Source organism: Nannospalax galili, unplaced genomic scaffold (assembly GCF_000622305.1).
Source record: "Nannospalax galili isolate Female #2095 unplaced genomic scaffold, S.galili_v1.0 scaffold154, whole genome shotgun sequence".
Taxonomy (NCBI): Eukaryota; Metazoa; Chordata; class Mammalia; order Rodentia; family Spalacidae; genus Nannospalax; species Nannospalax galili.
The window spans coordinates 1,168,941-1,182,327 of NW_008335281.1; the positions used below are offsets into that span (position 1 = coordinate 1,168,941).

The 13,387-nt window shown below is 39.8% G+C and overlaps 1 protein-coding gene across 5 annotated transcripts in view; it reads right to left on the minus strand.

The window, feature by feature from the left end:
• Nucleotides 1-13,387, minus strand: part of Phactr2 (phosphatase and actin regulator 2) — a 309,714-nt gene that overhangs the window by 47,515 nt on the left and 248,812 nt on the right. For 3 of the 5 annotated variants that reach the window (XM_008829813.3, XM_029561959.1, XM_029561958.1), the window contains exons 4-6: nt 10,731-10,886; nt 5,191-5,427; nt 878-1,412 (exon numbers count right to left, since the gene is read on the minus strand). In XM_008829813.3, coding sequence (XP_008828035.1) covers nt 878-1,412; nt 5,191-5,427; nt 10,731-10,886 — 928 coding nt within the window. The remainder of the gene's footprint in view (nt 1-877; nt 1,413-5,190; nt 5,428-10,730; nt 10,887-13,387) is intronic. The other 2 variants (XM_008829815.3, XM_008829816.3) reach the window with 1 other exon arrangement.

A 13,387-nucleotide genomic window follows, 5' to 3' on the forward strand; every position in this document is an offset into this window, starting at 1 on the left:
TTTATCTAGACTCATCAGCTTCTAGAACTGCAAGTCAGTGCATTTCCATTAGTTATGTTGCCCTGCCTCAGGTAGACTGTGACAGCAGCCCCAAACAGATCAACAGAGATACTGCTACCATTTATTTCAATGTTTGCTTTGCCCTACAGCTTTCATTAAAATGTCAGACAAATAATTTGCAATTCTTCCCCTGGCTTTCCTCCAAATGACACTGCTCAAAATGATGAGAATAAAGAACCAATGAACTATTAGAGAAGAAAGAGCAGAAGTGGAAGCTGTTGTTTTTGAAAATGGAAATGTTCCGGCAGGCTCTGTATACAGTGCTAGGCTTGGTTCCAGGCTTTGCCTCTGTTAAATCAGTCATGATGCTGGACAAACTGAACTCCCTCAGTGTCAGTTCTTTTTTCCTTTTAGATATATAAAGTGGGAGTATTTTATAGAAGGTGTATGTGAATTAAGTGATTATGAATGTGTAGTGCTTGGTAGCTGACATTAAACAGGTATTCGATAAATGGAGGTCATTATTACCAGCAATTAAATAATTAAAATTGGTATTTGAGTGTCTTGATCAAAGCCAACCTAATTAATGTACTGATTTTTTGAGTTATTTTTTTTTGAAAGAGATCCTATTAAATGATTTAAAAATTGAATAAAGACTTTATTTTTAGAAACAGCAGAGAAGACATAAGATCCCTAAGCTTTCGCTAGACAGAACTGATAGTTGTATGTATCATCTACTCTGATAGCCAACTCTTCACACCTATGGGACAGGAAGGCTAACCTGTCTGATTTATCTTTGAGTTGAACATCTTATAATATTATAGATTAAAATATTTATAATATTTTATAACTTTGTAGGGGCTATGTTTCAACTCACCATTTTGTATTTTCTCTACCACTTAAGCCAGCGTCTGAGTACAGAGTGGTTCTGTTTGTTGGCTCTTCAGTCCAAAGGAGCTGACTTGGGTCTAAGGCAGAGACAGGCAGGTCAGCTCCATCACTGACCAGGACCACAGGAGTGTCCGAGGCAATAATGCACTGATCCTCAAGAAGTAGAGGAGGGGCAGGTGGGGAGGGTGGTGGAGCCACAAGCGGTAGAGGGACAGTGGCCTTGGGTTTGCCTGTGGCCTGTTCCGAAGCTCCAGTGACAGTCTGCTCTGGTTTGAGACTCTCCACCCCTGTCTCTGAAGGTTCTCCTTTAAGACTGGATGTGTCAGAAGTAGTGGGATCTGAGGACAGTCGGGATGTCGCTGGCTGCTTGCCAGTTTTTTTCTTGCCCTTTGTCGTCCCCACTGTCCCTGTTTTGCTAGCCACTGTTTCCTTGGAAGCTTTGGGACGAGAAGAGATGGAGCAAGCAGATGGTGAGGCTGATGCTTTGGAGCCAGTTGGTTTTTTCAGATGAGAAGAACCAGCTAAAATAGAGAGATTTTTGCATTAAAAATCAGTGACTACAATGATCTTCAAGTGACCAAGTTGCAATTGCCAATGATGTTAAATTCTCCCTTTAAATTTTGTTGGGTCAATGAATGTAAGAAAATTGGTCAATAAATGATAATGGTCTTGCTTTATGTCCCCTCCTGGTCTCTCATGTAGAAAGGAACAAGTGACATTCACAGTAAAACTAAAGGACAGTTTTCGCCTCTAACAGCCAGGCACGAAGTCAACTCTTTGCTCTATGGGTCACCTGAAAGAACAGATAATGAAGAGACATGGTGGTGTGATGAGGAACAGCCAGTGGTGAGCTAGGAATATCACGTAACTGGGCTTTTCACAATGACACTCCTTCTCCTTGTCTTTTTGAGGGTGGACCAGTAGCCCATACTCAGAAGAAGCAGGGTAGATACTGTTAGCTTCTCCTTGGATCATAAAGAAATTTATTTATCCCAATTTATTTATGCCTTTAAAGTGATGAACTGCAAAGCAATAGTTTCCACAGCTCCAGGGAAGAAAGTGTGTCCTGCAGGGAACTGCAAAGCAATAGTTTCCACAGCTCCAGGGAAGAAAGTGTGTCCTGCAGGCCTATACGTCATCTGCCATAGTGAGGGGGCACAGTGTGGGCACAGTCACAGAGGGAAATAAACCCCCCTTCAAAATATCAAAATGCAAGAAAAAATGTTGGTTGTTGCTGTTTTACAAAAAAAAAAATGTATTTACACATGGACAGAATCTGAAGAGTTTAAGCAGAAGAACATCCCTCCCAGCACTTCTGTCTCGTGTGTGTGTGTGTGTGTGTGTGTGTGTGTGTGTGTCCTTCCATCTCAGATAGTGCTTTCCTGTGCTACACAGTTTGGTCTTGAGTTGGGTTCAAGTGTCTCTTCTCTCCTGAGAAGCTGGGTCTGAATGCAAAGCCACTTCACCTAACTTTTCCTAAATTTTCTGACTCCAATTGCTCTGACTCTTGAGTTATTCTTACTGCTTATGTCTGGGCAGGTCTTCAAAGGGCTTTCAGGGTACCTTTGCCTTCTTCTGGATAGAGCTGACTTCAACTAAATCATATCCAGAAAATAAAGTTAGCCACCTTTTCTTTATTTCATCCTAGGAAATACATTTAAATTCCTATGAGAATATTCTTTTATTTCATGGCCTTTATGATCTATATTTTCTCATAATTGCCTCTTCTATGATAATGTTGCATGTTCTTACTTTCTCATGAGGGGATTAAACTATTTTTCACAGAACTATTAGAATATCTTGTTAGCATTAAGGGCCCATTCCACGTTGCACACAGCGATTATTATAACTTACCTTTGGGCATAATTTTATTGGAGTCATTGGGGAGAGTCAAGATGAAGAACAAACAAAGATAATGAAACACATGATTTCATTAGTTCTGACATGTGAAGAAGCCAGTCTCATTAGTGACAAGATTCAGGCTTCTAAGGAGTCTCCCTGGCTGGGGTCATTATCATTTTTAGATACAATAGCTCAAACTGCCCTTTGCCAACTCTAGACTTGTTATTAGTGTGGAGAGTCAACAAACTTGCTAACCTTTCCTTGTTAATTAGTCAAATTCATTAACCATACTTTTTCACTCTAACCTCATTTTAAATTAATTTTTTAAGATGCTAAGGATTTTGTGCCTAAACATGTTCAACTATTTTCTTAAGCAAGTTAAGCAAACCCCTTCTTCATTCTAGTGATATCAATTTCAATATTTTTGAAAATCCTTTCATTTCCGATAGAAAAACATTTTTCTGTCTTAAAGAAAAAATTATTTTTTCAATGTCTGGAGTGAAAATTCAAGCCGTATTCTGTTTTTAAAGTGTCTTCTAACATGACAAATGAGGCTTTGCTGAAATCAACCATGATTAAGAAAAGAAATGTCATCTGAGTTAAAAATTGTGTTAATAGTAAAAATATTGGAGCTTTTTCCCTCTTTCTTGGCAAGACCACCAGATAGTTCTAAACTAACAGGTTGTTCTGTGGGGTCTATGCTCACTATTTGAGGATGAATTTTAAATGACAGATATTTTAAGAATGTAAAGCTTCTAATGGAAAACAGAGCACCACACTTGAACTAACTTCCAACATTATTCAAATAATACAGTTACCACAGGAATATTAGCAGGGTCTGAAGGAGTACTACCAATATTTGATAAAAAGATTCCTGCACAATGGAATTGTTGGTATCTTTCAATGCAACTTGTGCTTATCTGTGACATTCCCAGGACAGTTACATTTATACTAAGCCTCCTTGGGTCTCAAAATGTTCTCTAATTCACTATCCTCTTAGGAGCATCAAGAGTCTATAATAAATCTTCAAGGAAAAGGATCTGGAAACAACTCAAGATCTGTCATGAATGTTGTGTCTAGCCTTTGTGTTCATCATCAGCTTTTTTTTCCTCAGAGTCCAAGCTGAGTCTACAGCAAGGCCCTGCCATCTAGGGAATGAGAAGGAAGTGTGGGCAAGACAGGATCTTAATTCCTGAGAGCAGAGTGATGGTTTGGGGATTTTCCTTACTTAGTAGCTCAGTGCCTGTCTCACTTCATGCACTGCTGCTAGGCTTTGCAAGACCATGGGAAAACACACAGACACCAATAAGAACAGACACTGGGTCCCTAAAAAAATGACCCCCAGACACTGCTGGCCCATCATTCTGAGACATTTCACTTTAGAGCTGATTAGAAGTGACCCAGACACTAAAGGTCAAAGATGGGAAGAGAGAAACCCAGGGAGAGAGGTCTACTTGCATTCAGAGAGCTGTTACATTGCCAACTAAACCATTCTCTGAGTATGAATTACAAGAGGAAAAGGATCAACACCAAGGCAAATCATTTTAGTTAACTGCTAGAAAGCTGCTGCCAATTTTAAGGAAAATCAGACTTGTTATAGCACAGAAAACTTTATGCACAGGTTAATGGGGAAAAGCCATTGAGCATGTGAACCTTGATTAATGACCTTTTAAAAGTGAGATTTGTAGGCATCTTTATTCCATATCACTAGAAGAAAGGAAGCTCCACTGTGCACTAACTACATGGACTGAAAAAGGAAAACTGGATATGTAAAACGTGAAGTTGCAAATGTCCATTAACGATTTGCTATAGTAACTTGTAATCGCAACACACTAGGACCCTTGGTCTTACCAGATACTGAAGTCTCCTGGTGGTGGGGTAGATGTGTAGGCAGGGAGCACTAAGCATGAAACTTTCAATTCAGCTAAATAATTTTAACTGGAGTAGGAAACAGTGCATAGGTGGACCATGTGCTCAGGTCCCTTGTCATTTATCAGAGGACAGATGATTACGGATGCTGAAGATTTAACACATTAGGATCAAGCAAATATGTCAAAGCACATCTCATATTCTATTGTGCACGTCTAAGGTATTTTAAAAGAAAACTCAAACTAACAAGCCACCCATGAATTCTAATGGGCAGAAGGTCAGCTGATACCTAACTAATGCTATATCAGATCACTGTCACTCTTCAGGCATACTGCCTGTGCCAACTGTAGAAATCAGGATGAACGATGCATAGTTACTCCATAGATAACTAGGTGAATTGATTGCTTGGTTATCCTTTCCTTGGTAGAAAACTACAGGGAAACTTTGGGGCATTCGTGTGACAAATCTGCACCCACAGATGTTACATCCTGAGACAAGAGAAGACCATCATTCTTGGAAGAAGCTACAGGCCCCATCCCAGAGCCCAGCATCTGGGATTAACCCCACCACACACTTGGGCATACTCACCATCCTCTCGGGTCGTGTTTCGGCTTGTTGGCTTGGGTGGAGGGATGGGGACCTGCTTACTGGGAGCCTTGGCATTTTTTCTAATGGGAGTCACTTCATCCCCTTTGTGGCTGGCCCCAGCAGTGGCCCCTTTGGGAGGCACAGGTGATTTTTTGGGTTTAGGTTTGGGTTTAGGTTTAGGAGGAACTGAAGGAGGTAGAGCAGGAGCAGCTGGTGTTTCAGAGCTTTCGGTATTCTCTACAAATGAGAAAGTGAACAGAGCAGACTGATAACAGACACACACCAAATAAACACTAGGAGCAAGACATAGCAACAGTGATAAACACACATGGCAGCATGGCACTTAAGAACCAGACAGAGTTCACATCAGAGAAAGCAAAGTCTCAGGGCAAAACAAGGCTGAAATGCAAACTGGGGAAAGCTCCCCAGGTCTGCCAATCTTTGATAAAAAGGTGACAGGAGTTACTGTGATAAAGTTACATTGAAGATCAGTGTAAATGCCTACAAGTCACTGGCCTTAATTCCAGCCTTTAGTCCATTGTTGCTGGTTAGTGATGTTGGCAATGAGTGCTAAATCCAACAAAATTACTGAATTAGCAAGACTGAAGGATCTGGGAAAGTGACAGATAAGTACATCACACATGCTGCCATGGGTAAGGACTGACAGCCACAGGGGTGACTGTGCTCCTAGCTACCTTGAGAACTTTATCCTGATCAACCAGAAGTAGATTTGGGTTGGGTTTTAGGGTGGTCAAAAAATCAAGGATGTTCAGTTCTCTGAGAGACTCTGGGGGACTTTAAAATATTTATTTATTTATTATTATAATTTTTATGTGTATGAGTATACTGCTTGCATGTATGAAAGTGCATTCATGTTGTGCAATGTGTGCAGAGGTCAGAAGAAGGTGTCAGATTCTTTGGAACTGGAGTTATGGACAGTTGTTAGCTGCCATGTGGGTGCTGGGTATCAAACCTGGGTCCTCTGCAAGAGCTGCCAGTGCTCTTAACTGCTGAACTATTTCTCCAGTTCCTCTGAGGCACTTTTGACCCAAGACACAATGCACTCAGCAACGAATTACTCTCTACCATTAGAGGACTTTCATGTTCTCTCGGCATACCAGGGCAGCTTCTCGTTCTCTTGAGAAAATAACTTCCTCTGCCCTTCTATTTTTTATGTTCTTAACTTTTTTCAATATATATTTTTTATTGATTTTTTGTGCATTTCATACATCTTAATCATATTTAGACCCCTTCTGCCCTTTTAAATTAGTGCCACAACTTATAGGCATAGAAAGTACGGAATTAAAAAAAAACAACTTTGTAATATAAACAATAATGATTTTGAAAAGACAAAGGGTAAAATTCATAGGGAAAATTTTTACACATAAGAACAGAAGATTTTCAAAAGTTGGAGGAGAAGCAGTATTAATTTCTCCTTCCCGAGGAGAGATACTGAAGGCTAATTACATATCCTTGTCTGTATTACTTGTAATAGTAACTGAAATAAATTAAAATGCGGTTCTGGTTCGAAGAGCTAAGCAGTATGTCTTTTAAGAGGGAGCGCAATAAAAATATAAAATACTGTCAACACAAGACTCAGCCTTTACTGGATACATCTTTCCACTTTTTAGTAACCAAGAAGGATTTTAATGTATCACATACATTAAATCATAATAAAGTATCATATACTTTTATTATGTCTTCTGTTTTGTTTCTTCTCCTAGTGAGTATGAAGCGAGGATGCCCCTTTTGTTAAACTTTATCCTGTACAAGTCACATACATATCCACCACAATAATGATTTGAATTACAGAAGCTAATTAATAAAACCTTTCATTTATAAAGTTCCCCTTTGTCCTGCTTTAGCCATGACCCTCACAAGTTGCTGCAGCCCAACTTGGCCTCTTCCACCTCTGTTCTTATTCAGCCTTACAGCATGAAAAGCACTTAACATTTATGAAAAGCTACTTTGTAATATTACCTTTTGTTCACATTGTCTCTTCTCAACTCAGGGTCTTATCATTCATCAAACAGTAGTGGTTCATCCAACCCACCTGGTCTGAATTAGAAGGCCAGGTAGTCACAAGAACCCATGAGGACTGAGAATGAGACAAGAAGACACAGCTAAAACATTGAATTTCATCATCTGCTGTTAAACACACAGTCTGGTGGGGCGTGGTGGTGTACACCTTTAATCCCAGCTCTTGGGAGGCAGAGGCAGGTGGATCTCTATGAGACTGAATGAGACTGAAACCAGCTTGGCCTACATAGTGAGTTCCAGGCCAGCTGGGGCTACAGGAAGATCCTGTCTCAAACAAACAAAACAAAACAAAAACAAAACAAAACAAAAGCAAAGCCAAATAGTAGGTCTTCCTGACTAAATTAAAATTGCCTTCTATCTGAAAATTGTTATCTGACCAATATGTGGGTGGTAACGAATGAAGTTGTGTTTTTTAACTGTGAATATGTGCTTCAAAGGCATTGCATAAATTGATGATGGTGTGATGGAACATTATCTTTTACAGAGCAGGTTACAGAAGAGGTGCCTGTTCATTCCGGCTCCATAAGAACATGAGGCCTCACAATGAGTCTGGAAAACAAGTGGTCTACTCCACTTCCAGGCTTGGCTCTTTCCTCTATGTAAAGGGCTGAAGCCAATACTCAGAGCAAGCTCAGGACTGTCTCTGTCCTTGACCTGACCTGGAATGCGTTTCTGTTCCACTTCCTCTCTTCGACCTATCTCCTCCTGTCTTCTTCAGGTCTTAGTTTGCATAGGTCTCGCTCAGAAAACAATTCTAGTCTCCACTAAGCACTCCTGTGGCTTTGGTACCCAGGCCTCCTCAGAGCTTTGCATCTCATGGCCACTGCCTGTCTGCCACCTGCTCTCTTTCTAGAGAGGATCTGCTTGGGGGCCACAGCTGCTCTGCACTCTGCACTCCTTCCTGGCTCCTACCCATGCCAGACCTTCAGTATGGATCAACAGTGTTGATCACTGTTACTTTACTGAAAACCTTCTAGAATAATACAGTGGAAAAACTGTTAAGCAACTTTCAGATTTCACATATTTAATATCATGTTATAGTTGAACAGGTTGCAGATCAGATTTTCTACTCACATGTTACTAAGAAAGAATTAGAGGAGAGTAAGAGCCTAGAAGACCTTAAGGAAGAAGCCTCTAGTGTTGGCCCAAGACTCCTACATCAGCTGTGGAATCAGGTGCCTTCAAGATCCCAGAAACACCCACGCAGCCTGAAGAGCATGGCGGATAACACCTGCTTTTGCTTGGCTTTTGCCTAAATTGATGTTTCAAATATTAAGGTATTGAGATACTTTCCTAGAAAGTGATGTATCTAATCTTCTAAAAGCATGTGATGTGACCTTGCAAATATAGCCAATTAACAGAGGAAGTGATACTGTTGAGTAAACTGGCTTAATGCAGGAGAGGGAGTCCTGTATCTAATCATTAGGAGTTAGGCTCACAGGAGAGTGGGTTTGTGTGGGAGTGAGCTCACAGGAATGTGAGACCAGAAGACAGGTAAAAGTGAATCATGCTGATTTTTAGAATTTAAAGGTGTACATCTAGAGAAGTAAATTGTTACCTTTGTTCATAGTGTATTTTCCTATTTAATTTTCTGTAATATTACTCATGAGTGACATTCTTTTCAGGTTCAGGAAGTGGTTTCCACATGTAATACTTCTCTTTGTTAATGATACAGCACCGAGCTGGGTGTGGTGGCACACGCCTTTCATCCCAGCACTCAGGGAGGTAGAGGCAGGCATATCTCTGTGAGTTCAAGGCCAGCCTGGTCCACATAGTGAGTTCCAGGATAGCTGGGGCTACAGGGAGACCCTGTCTCAAAAAGATCCCCTGCCCCCTAAAAAAGATGTAGCACCACATGGGCTCTGTCAACACAAGAGGGAGTACAGTGGCCTCATTAATGACACACCAGCACTTTTGGCATCTCTATTTCCTCGTAGTGACTGTCAAGCAAGATGTTATCCTGGACCTTGCTTAACCAGAAAGGACTGAATGTACTAATTTGAGGGATAAGAAAACAAAACCACTCTCAGCCTTCATCGACCTGGAAAATCTGTCATCTCTTTAGAACTTCAAGGCCTTCTGGTTTAACTAACATATACCTGTCAGCGACTTTTTATTAGGCTGATAAGTGAAACACTTCCTTTCAAGTCTGGCCAGTCACTGAGTGGCAATGGTACCCACAGGGACTAGGACAAAGCACAGATGGATTTGAAATTTAACAGCTTGAGACAGGACAGTTGGACTTGAAGAAAATAAAAACAAACATCCCTTACCCCCATGCAAATTATTACTTGCAACAGAATCCCCTTAAACTTTATTTGCTTTCTCATTATGTCCCAGAAGTCCCAGAAATATTTTAAGTACTAGCTAATTTCTTATAATCAGTGTTAATAAACTTAACTAGGGGTTTTCATTGGGTGAGGCCCAGAAAAGTTCCACAAATACTGTTCTTAATATCTTAGGACAGAAAAATAATAAATTTTCAGTAGATTGCTAAAGCTTTTAAAGGCTGATTAATGTACGGGCAAATGATCACATGGTTTCAGACTTCCAGGGAAGATGATTTTACATTAACAGGTCAGTTTAATTAAATCTCCTTTGTTCCTTTTTTCTTTGGAAGGATTTGGGTCAATTTCTAAGAGTTCTTAAAATGTCTACAGAACCCAAGTAAGATTTGACAAGTTTTGCCATCCAACTCAGAGGCAAATCTTATAGGACAGGAAATACTCTATTTCCTGAAGCATACTTCCTATGCTTCATGGTAAAATTATCTAGAAAATTTTACCAAAACTTCTTCTTACAGGATTTCACTTCAATGTTTATGTGAGCACAAGGCTCAGTATGGAGTTGTAATCCATCCGCAGCTAGGAATATGTGAATGTTCTGGAGGATTGTGATAGAAATGCATTTTGCAGTATCTGAATCCACCAAACACATTCACTCTAGAAACCTAGGTTTTTAAAGGAGGCTTTGAGGGAACAGTATAACTGCCTCTGGCAAATTCTGAAATTTCCAGTTGCACAGACAGATTGTAACTAAATCCATCTCTCAGTCCAGCACTGCCTCTCTGGCAGTGAGAATTAGCTTGTGCATCCAGACTGTCAGTAACAAGTGGCCCCTTAGACAGCTGCTCACAGGGGCCAGCTGGAACCAGCTGGAAACAATTCAGACTTCTTAGGATTTTCAAGATTTTGAGAAAAAGCTGTTGAGAAAAGGAGACTATTTCCAGCTACCTCTAATGTTTGAAGAGTTCACTACTTCTGATCATTCCCATAAACTGATTCTCCTTAATAACACAAAAGCAAATGACATGTTTATGAATGGGTGTGTCCGCCTGAGGAGGGCTGTTTCTCTTCCCTAGTTTCCACTTTTCTCTTCCTTGTATTTTCAAGCCTCCTCTTTGCAGACTCCTGGTTTTAGAGTCGCTGTTTGAGCTCAGGACCTGGTTCTCCATGTTGGGCTGTACTAAAGGAAGCAATGTTGGTTTCTCTTTGTTTTACCTTTCTTCTCTTCTGCCTTTTCCTCCCGAGCTGGTGTTTTTTCGGATACAGATAGACTTTCTTCAGACTTCCCTATATTCTCCTCTCCGGTAGATTCCTCTCCGATGGGTATCATGTGCCCGTTTGAATTTTCAAAGTTAACTGTTACATCTCCATCTACAATGGGAAAGAAACACCTAGTGTCTAACTTGATGGCTTTCTTTAAAACCATTTCCCAGCTTCTAAGACTGTAGGATCTGGGTCCATTTTTCTGTTCCTAGGAACCAAATCATCATGTTTTCCCCAAGTAATTTATTTAAAAGGAAAGAGCTAGAAAACTCTTGGTCTTGAGGGAAAAAGTCATTTCAAAATAGCAGGAATGACAACCCTAACCACACAGTGTCCCAGGGGAGAACTCCTCTCTTTTTAGGCTTAGGTTTTATTGAAGTTAAAACTTAGGAGTTTCTTTTTTCATCCAGAAACTGAATGGAGAAAGGCACAATCTGGAAAATGGAACAAATATGGTAACGTGTCAAAACCACAAGGTGAATGCAAATATACAAATAACATGAGATACACATGCAAACAATCAGTGGGAGAACAGAAAACTTCTAAGCACTGTCTAATGCGTACGTTAGACAGACACTGTGCTAATGTTACATGGTAGAATAACTGCTGCCTTTGTTCAGGGAAAAGATGGTTGGAAGGCTGACTTTGTTCCCATTTTCATATCTACTGGAAAGACTAACAACTACTTGTAGCTAGAAAATGAGAAAATATACATAAAAAACTAGTTACAGAAGAATTTTTTAAATTCCCAGCTAAAAACGAAATTCTTAATCTATTATCTAAATCTTAAATGACTGACAAACTTTCATAATTCCTGAAGGTGTTTAAAATGAAAGAGATTTGCATGAACTTTTAATTCAGTGATGCCTGTAAAGAGCATTCCCAGGATCTAGCCCCATACATACCTAGTGGCTCCCACTGTCAGAAAACCGAGTGAAGTGAAGTTTTGATTGAAGTTAACTTGAAGAAAGGCATGATTAAAGTTTTCTATGCAATCATTTAAATTAATTGTTGACAATCATTAAAATAGAGAACAGTTTTCAAATTTTCATTGCTTTGATACATAATAAAATTCACTGGCCTTGTTGTTAAAAAATCATGACATTTTCACATGCAAGATAAATTTGGAATTATGTAATGTTCAAAATGAAAAAGGAATTGTCATTCGGTCATGTAATTCTTAAGGACCCATAATCTGATTTCTGCATAAAACTAAAGCAGACAATGACAAAGGCAGTAGCAGTGTGAGTAAATCACAGCAGTTTCAATACCATTAAGGAAAGAACTACTGTAACCCAAGCAATTAGCTTTTAAAAAAAGGGAAAAGGAACATAATATACACAAATAAAATAAAAAAATATAAAATGGACAATGCTAAACAAAAAAGAAAACCACTTTGTTTTGGGGGGGCGGTCTTTTTGAGACAGGGCCTCCCTGTAGCCCCAGCTGGCCTGAAACTCGCTGTAGACCAGGCTGGCCTAGAACTCAGAGATCCACCTGCCTCTGCCTCCCAAGTGCTGGGATGAAAGGCGTAACTCAAATAAGGTATCCACCTGCCTCTGCCTCCCAAGTGCTGGGATGAAAGGCGTAACTCAAATTAGGTAACTCAAATAAGGCTTATATTTACATTCTTTGATTTCACTTGGTGGTATTTTAAAGTCATGCTAGTAACAATTTAATGCTACTTTAAGCGATCATATTAAAGTTCTTCAGTATGTTAAATAACTTATTTTTAAAATATTAGAACAAAAAGCTGCAGAAAGACTTAAGAAATAGTATCACAAGAAATTAGATTATCACATGACAGAAAAATAGTTACGTGGAGAGATACTCTGAAATATTAAATAAAGCTAGTGCACACACTAAGTATAGAAAAAAGGAACATGCTTGTAGTAAGGAAGAAAGTTTTAAAAATAGGGAATTGAGATATTAAGTCATTAGTATGTGAATTTGGAAAGTTTTCCTAGAACTGTGTGTTAAGAAAACTGTTTCAGAATTAAAATAAAATTAAATCCCTGTCGTAGTAAGTTTTGTAAGCAAAATATAAGCCTAGCAAGAGAAGGTGGGGAAAGTGCTGAGCCAGGCCCAGGCCACAGGCATTGGAGGGGCTTGTGTGTGCAAAGGAAGGGGGAATTCAGAAAATCACTGTGTCAGCTTCAAGTAAAAGAGATAAAGCATAAACAGAAATCATAGCTAAACAAGAGCACGAGAGTGTCAGAGGAGACTTCCTCTTTCTCATAAACAAGGCTATGGAAGATGGAGTTAAAGGAGCAAGTCATATGGAGAAGATCAGTCAGTCCTGGCCAATGGGAAGTTACTTATTGAAAGGGGAACCACACAAGAAGAGAGGAAAAGAGGACATAGGCAGGCCATGACACTTGTATGCCCTCATGTTATAGCCTGGAGAAAAGATGGAATGAATCAGGCAGGGACTGAACTTGGACTGGATCATGTGGGGACTTCCTAGGAGACAAGATCATTTGGTGAATTTGTGAATTGAAGGTAGAGCTTAGTGTGAAAAAAGACACTCTGAAAGAAATAATCATAGCTGAGAGTGAGGTTATGGGGGAGGATGGGGTGAGGTCAGCCAGGGCAACTGGAGGGACTTA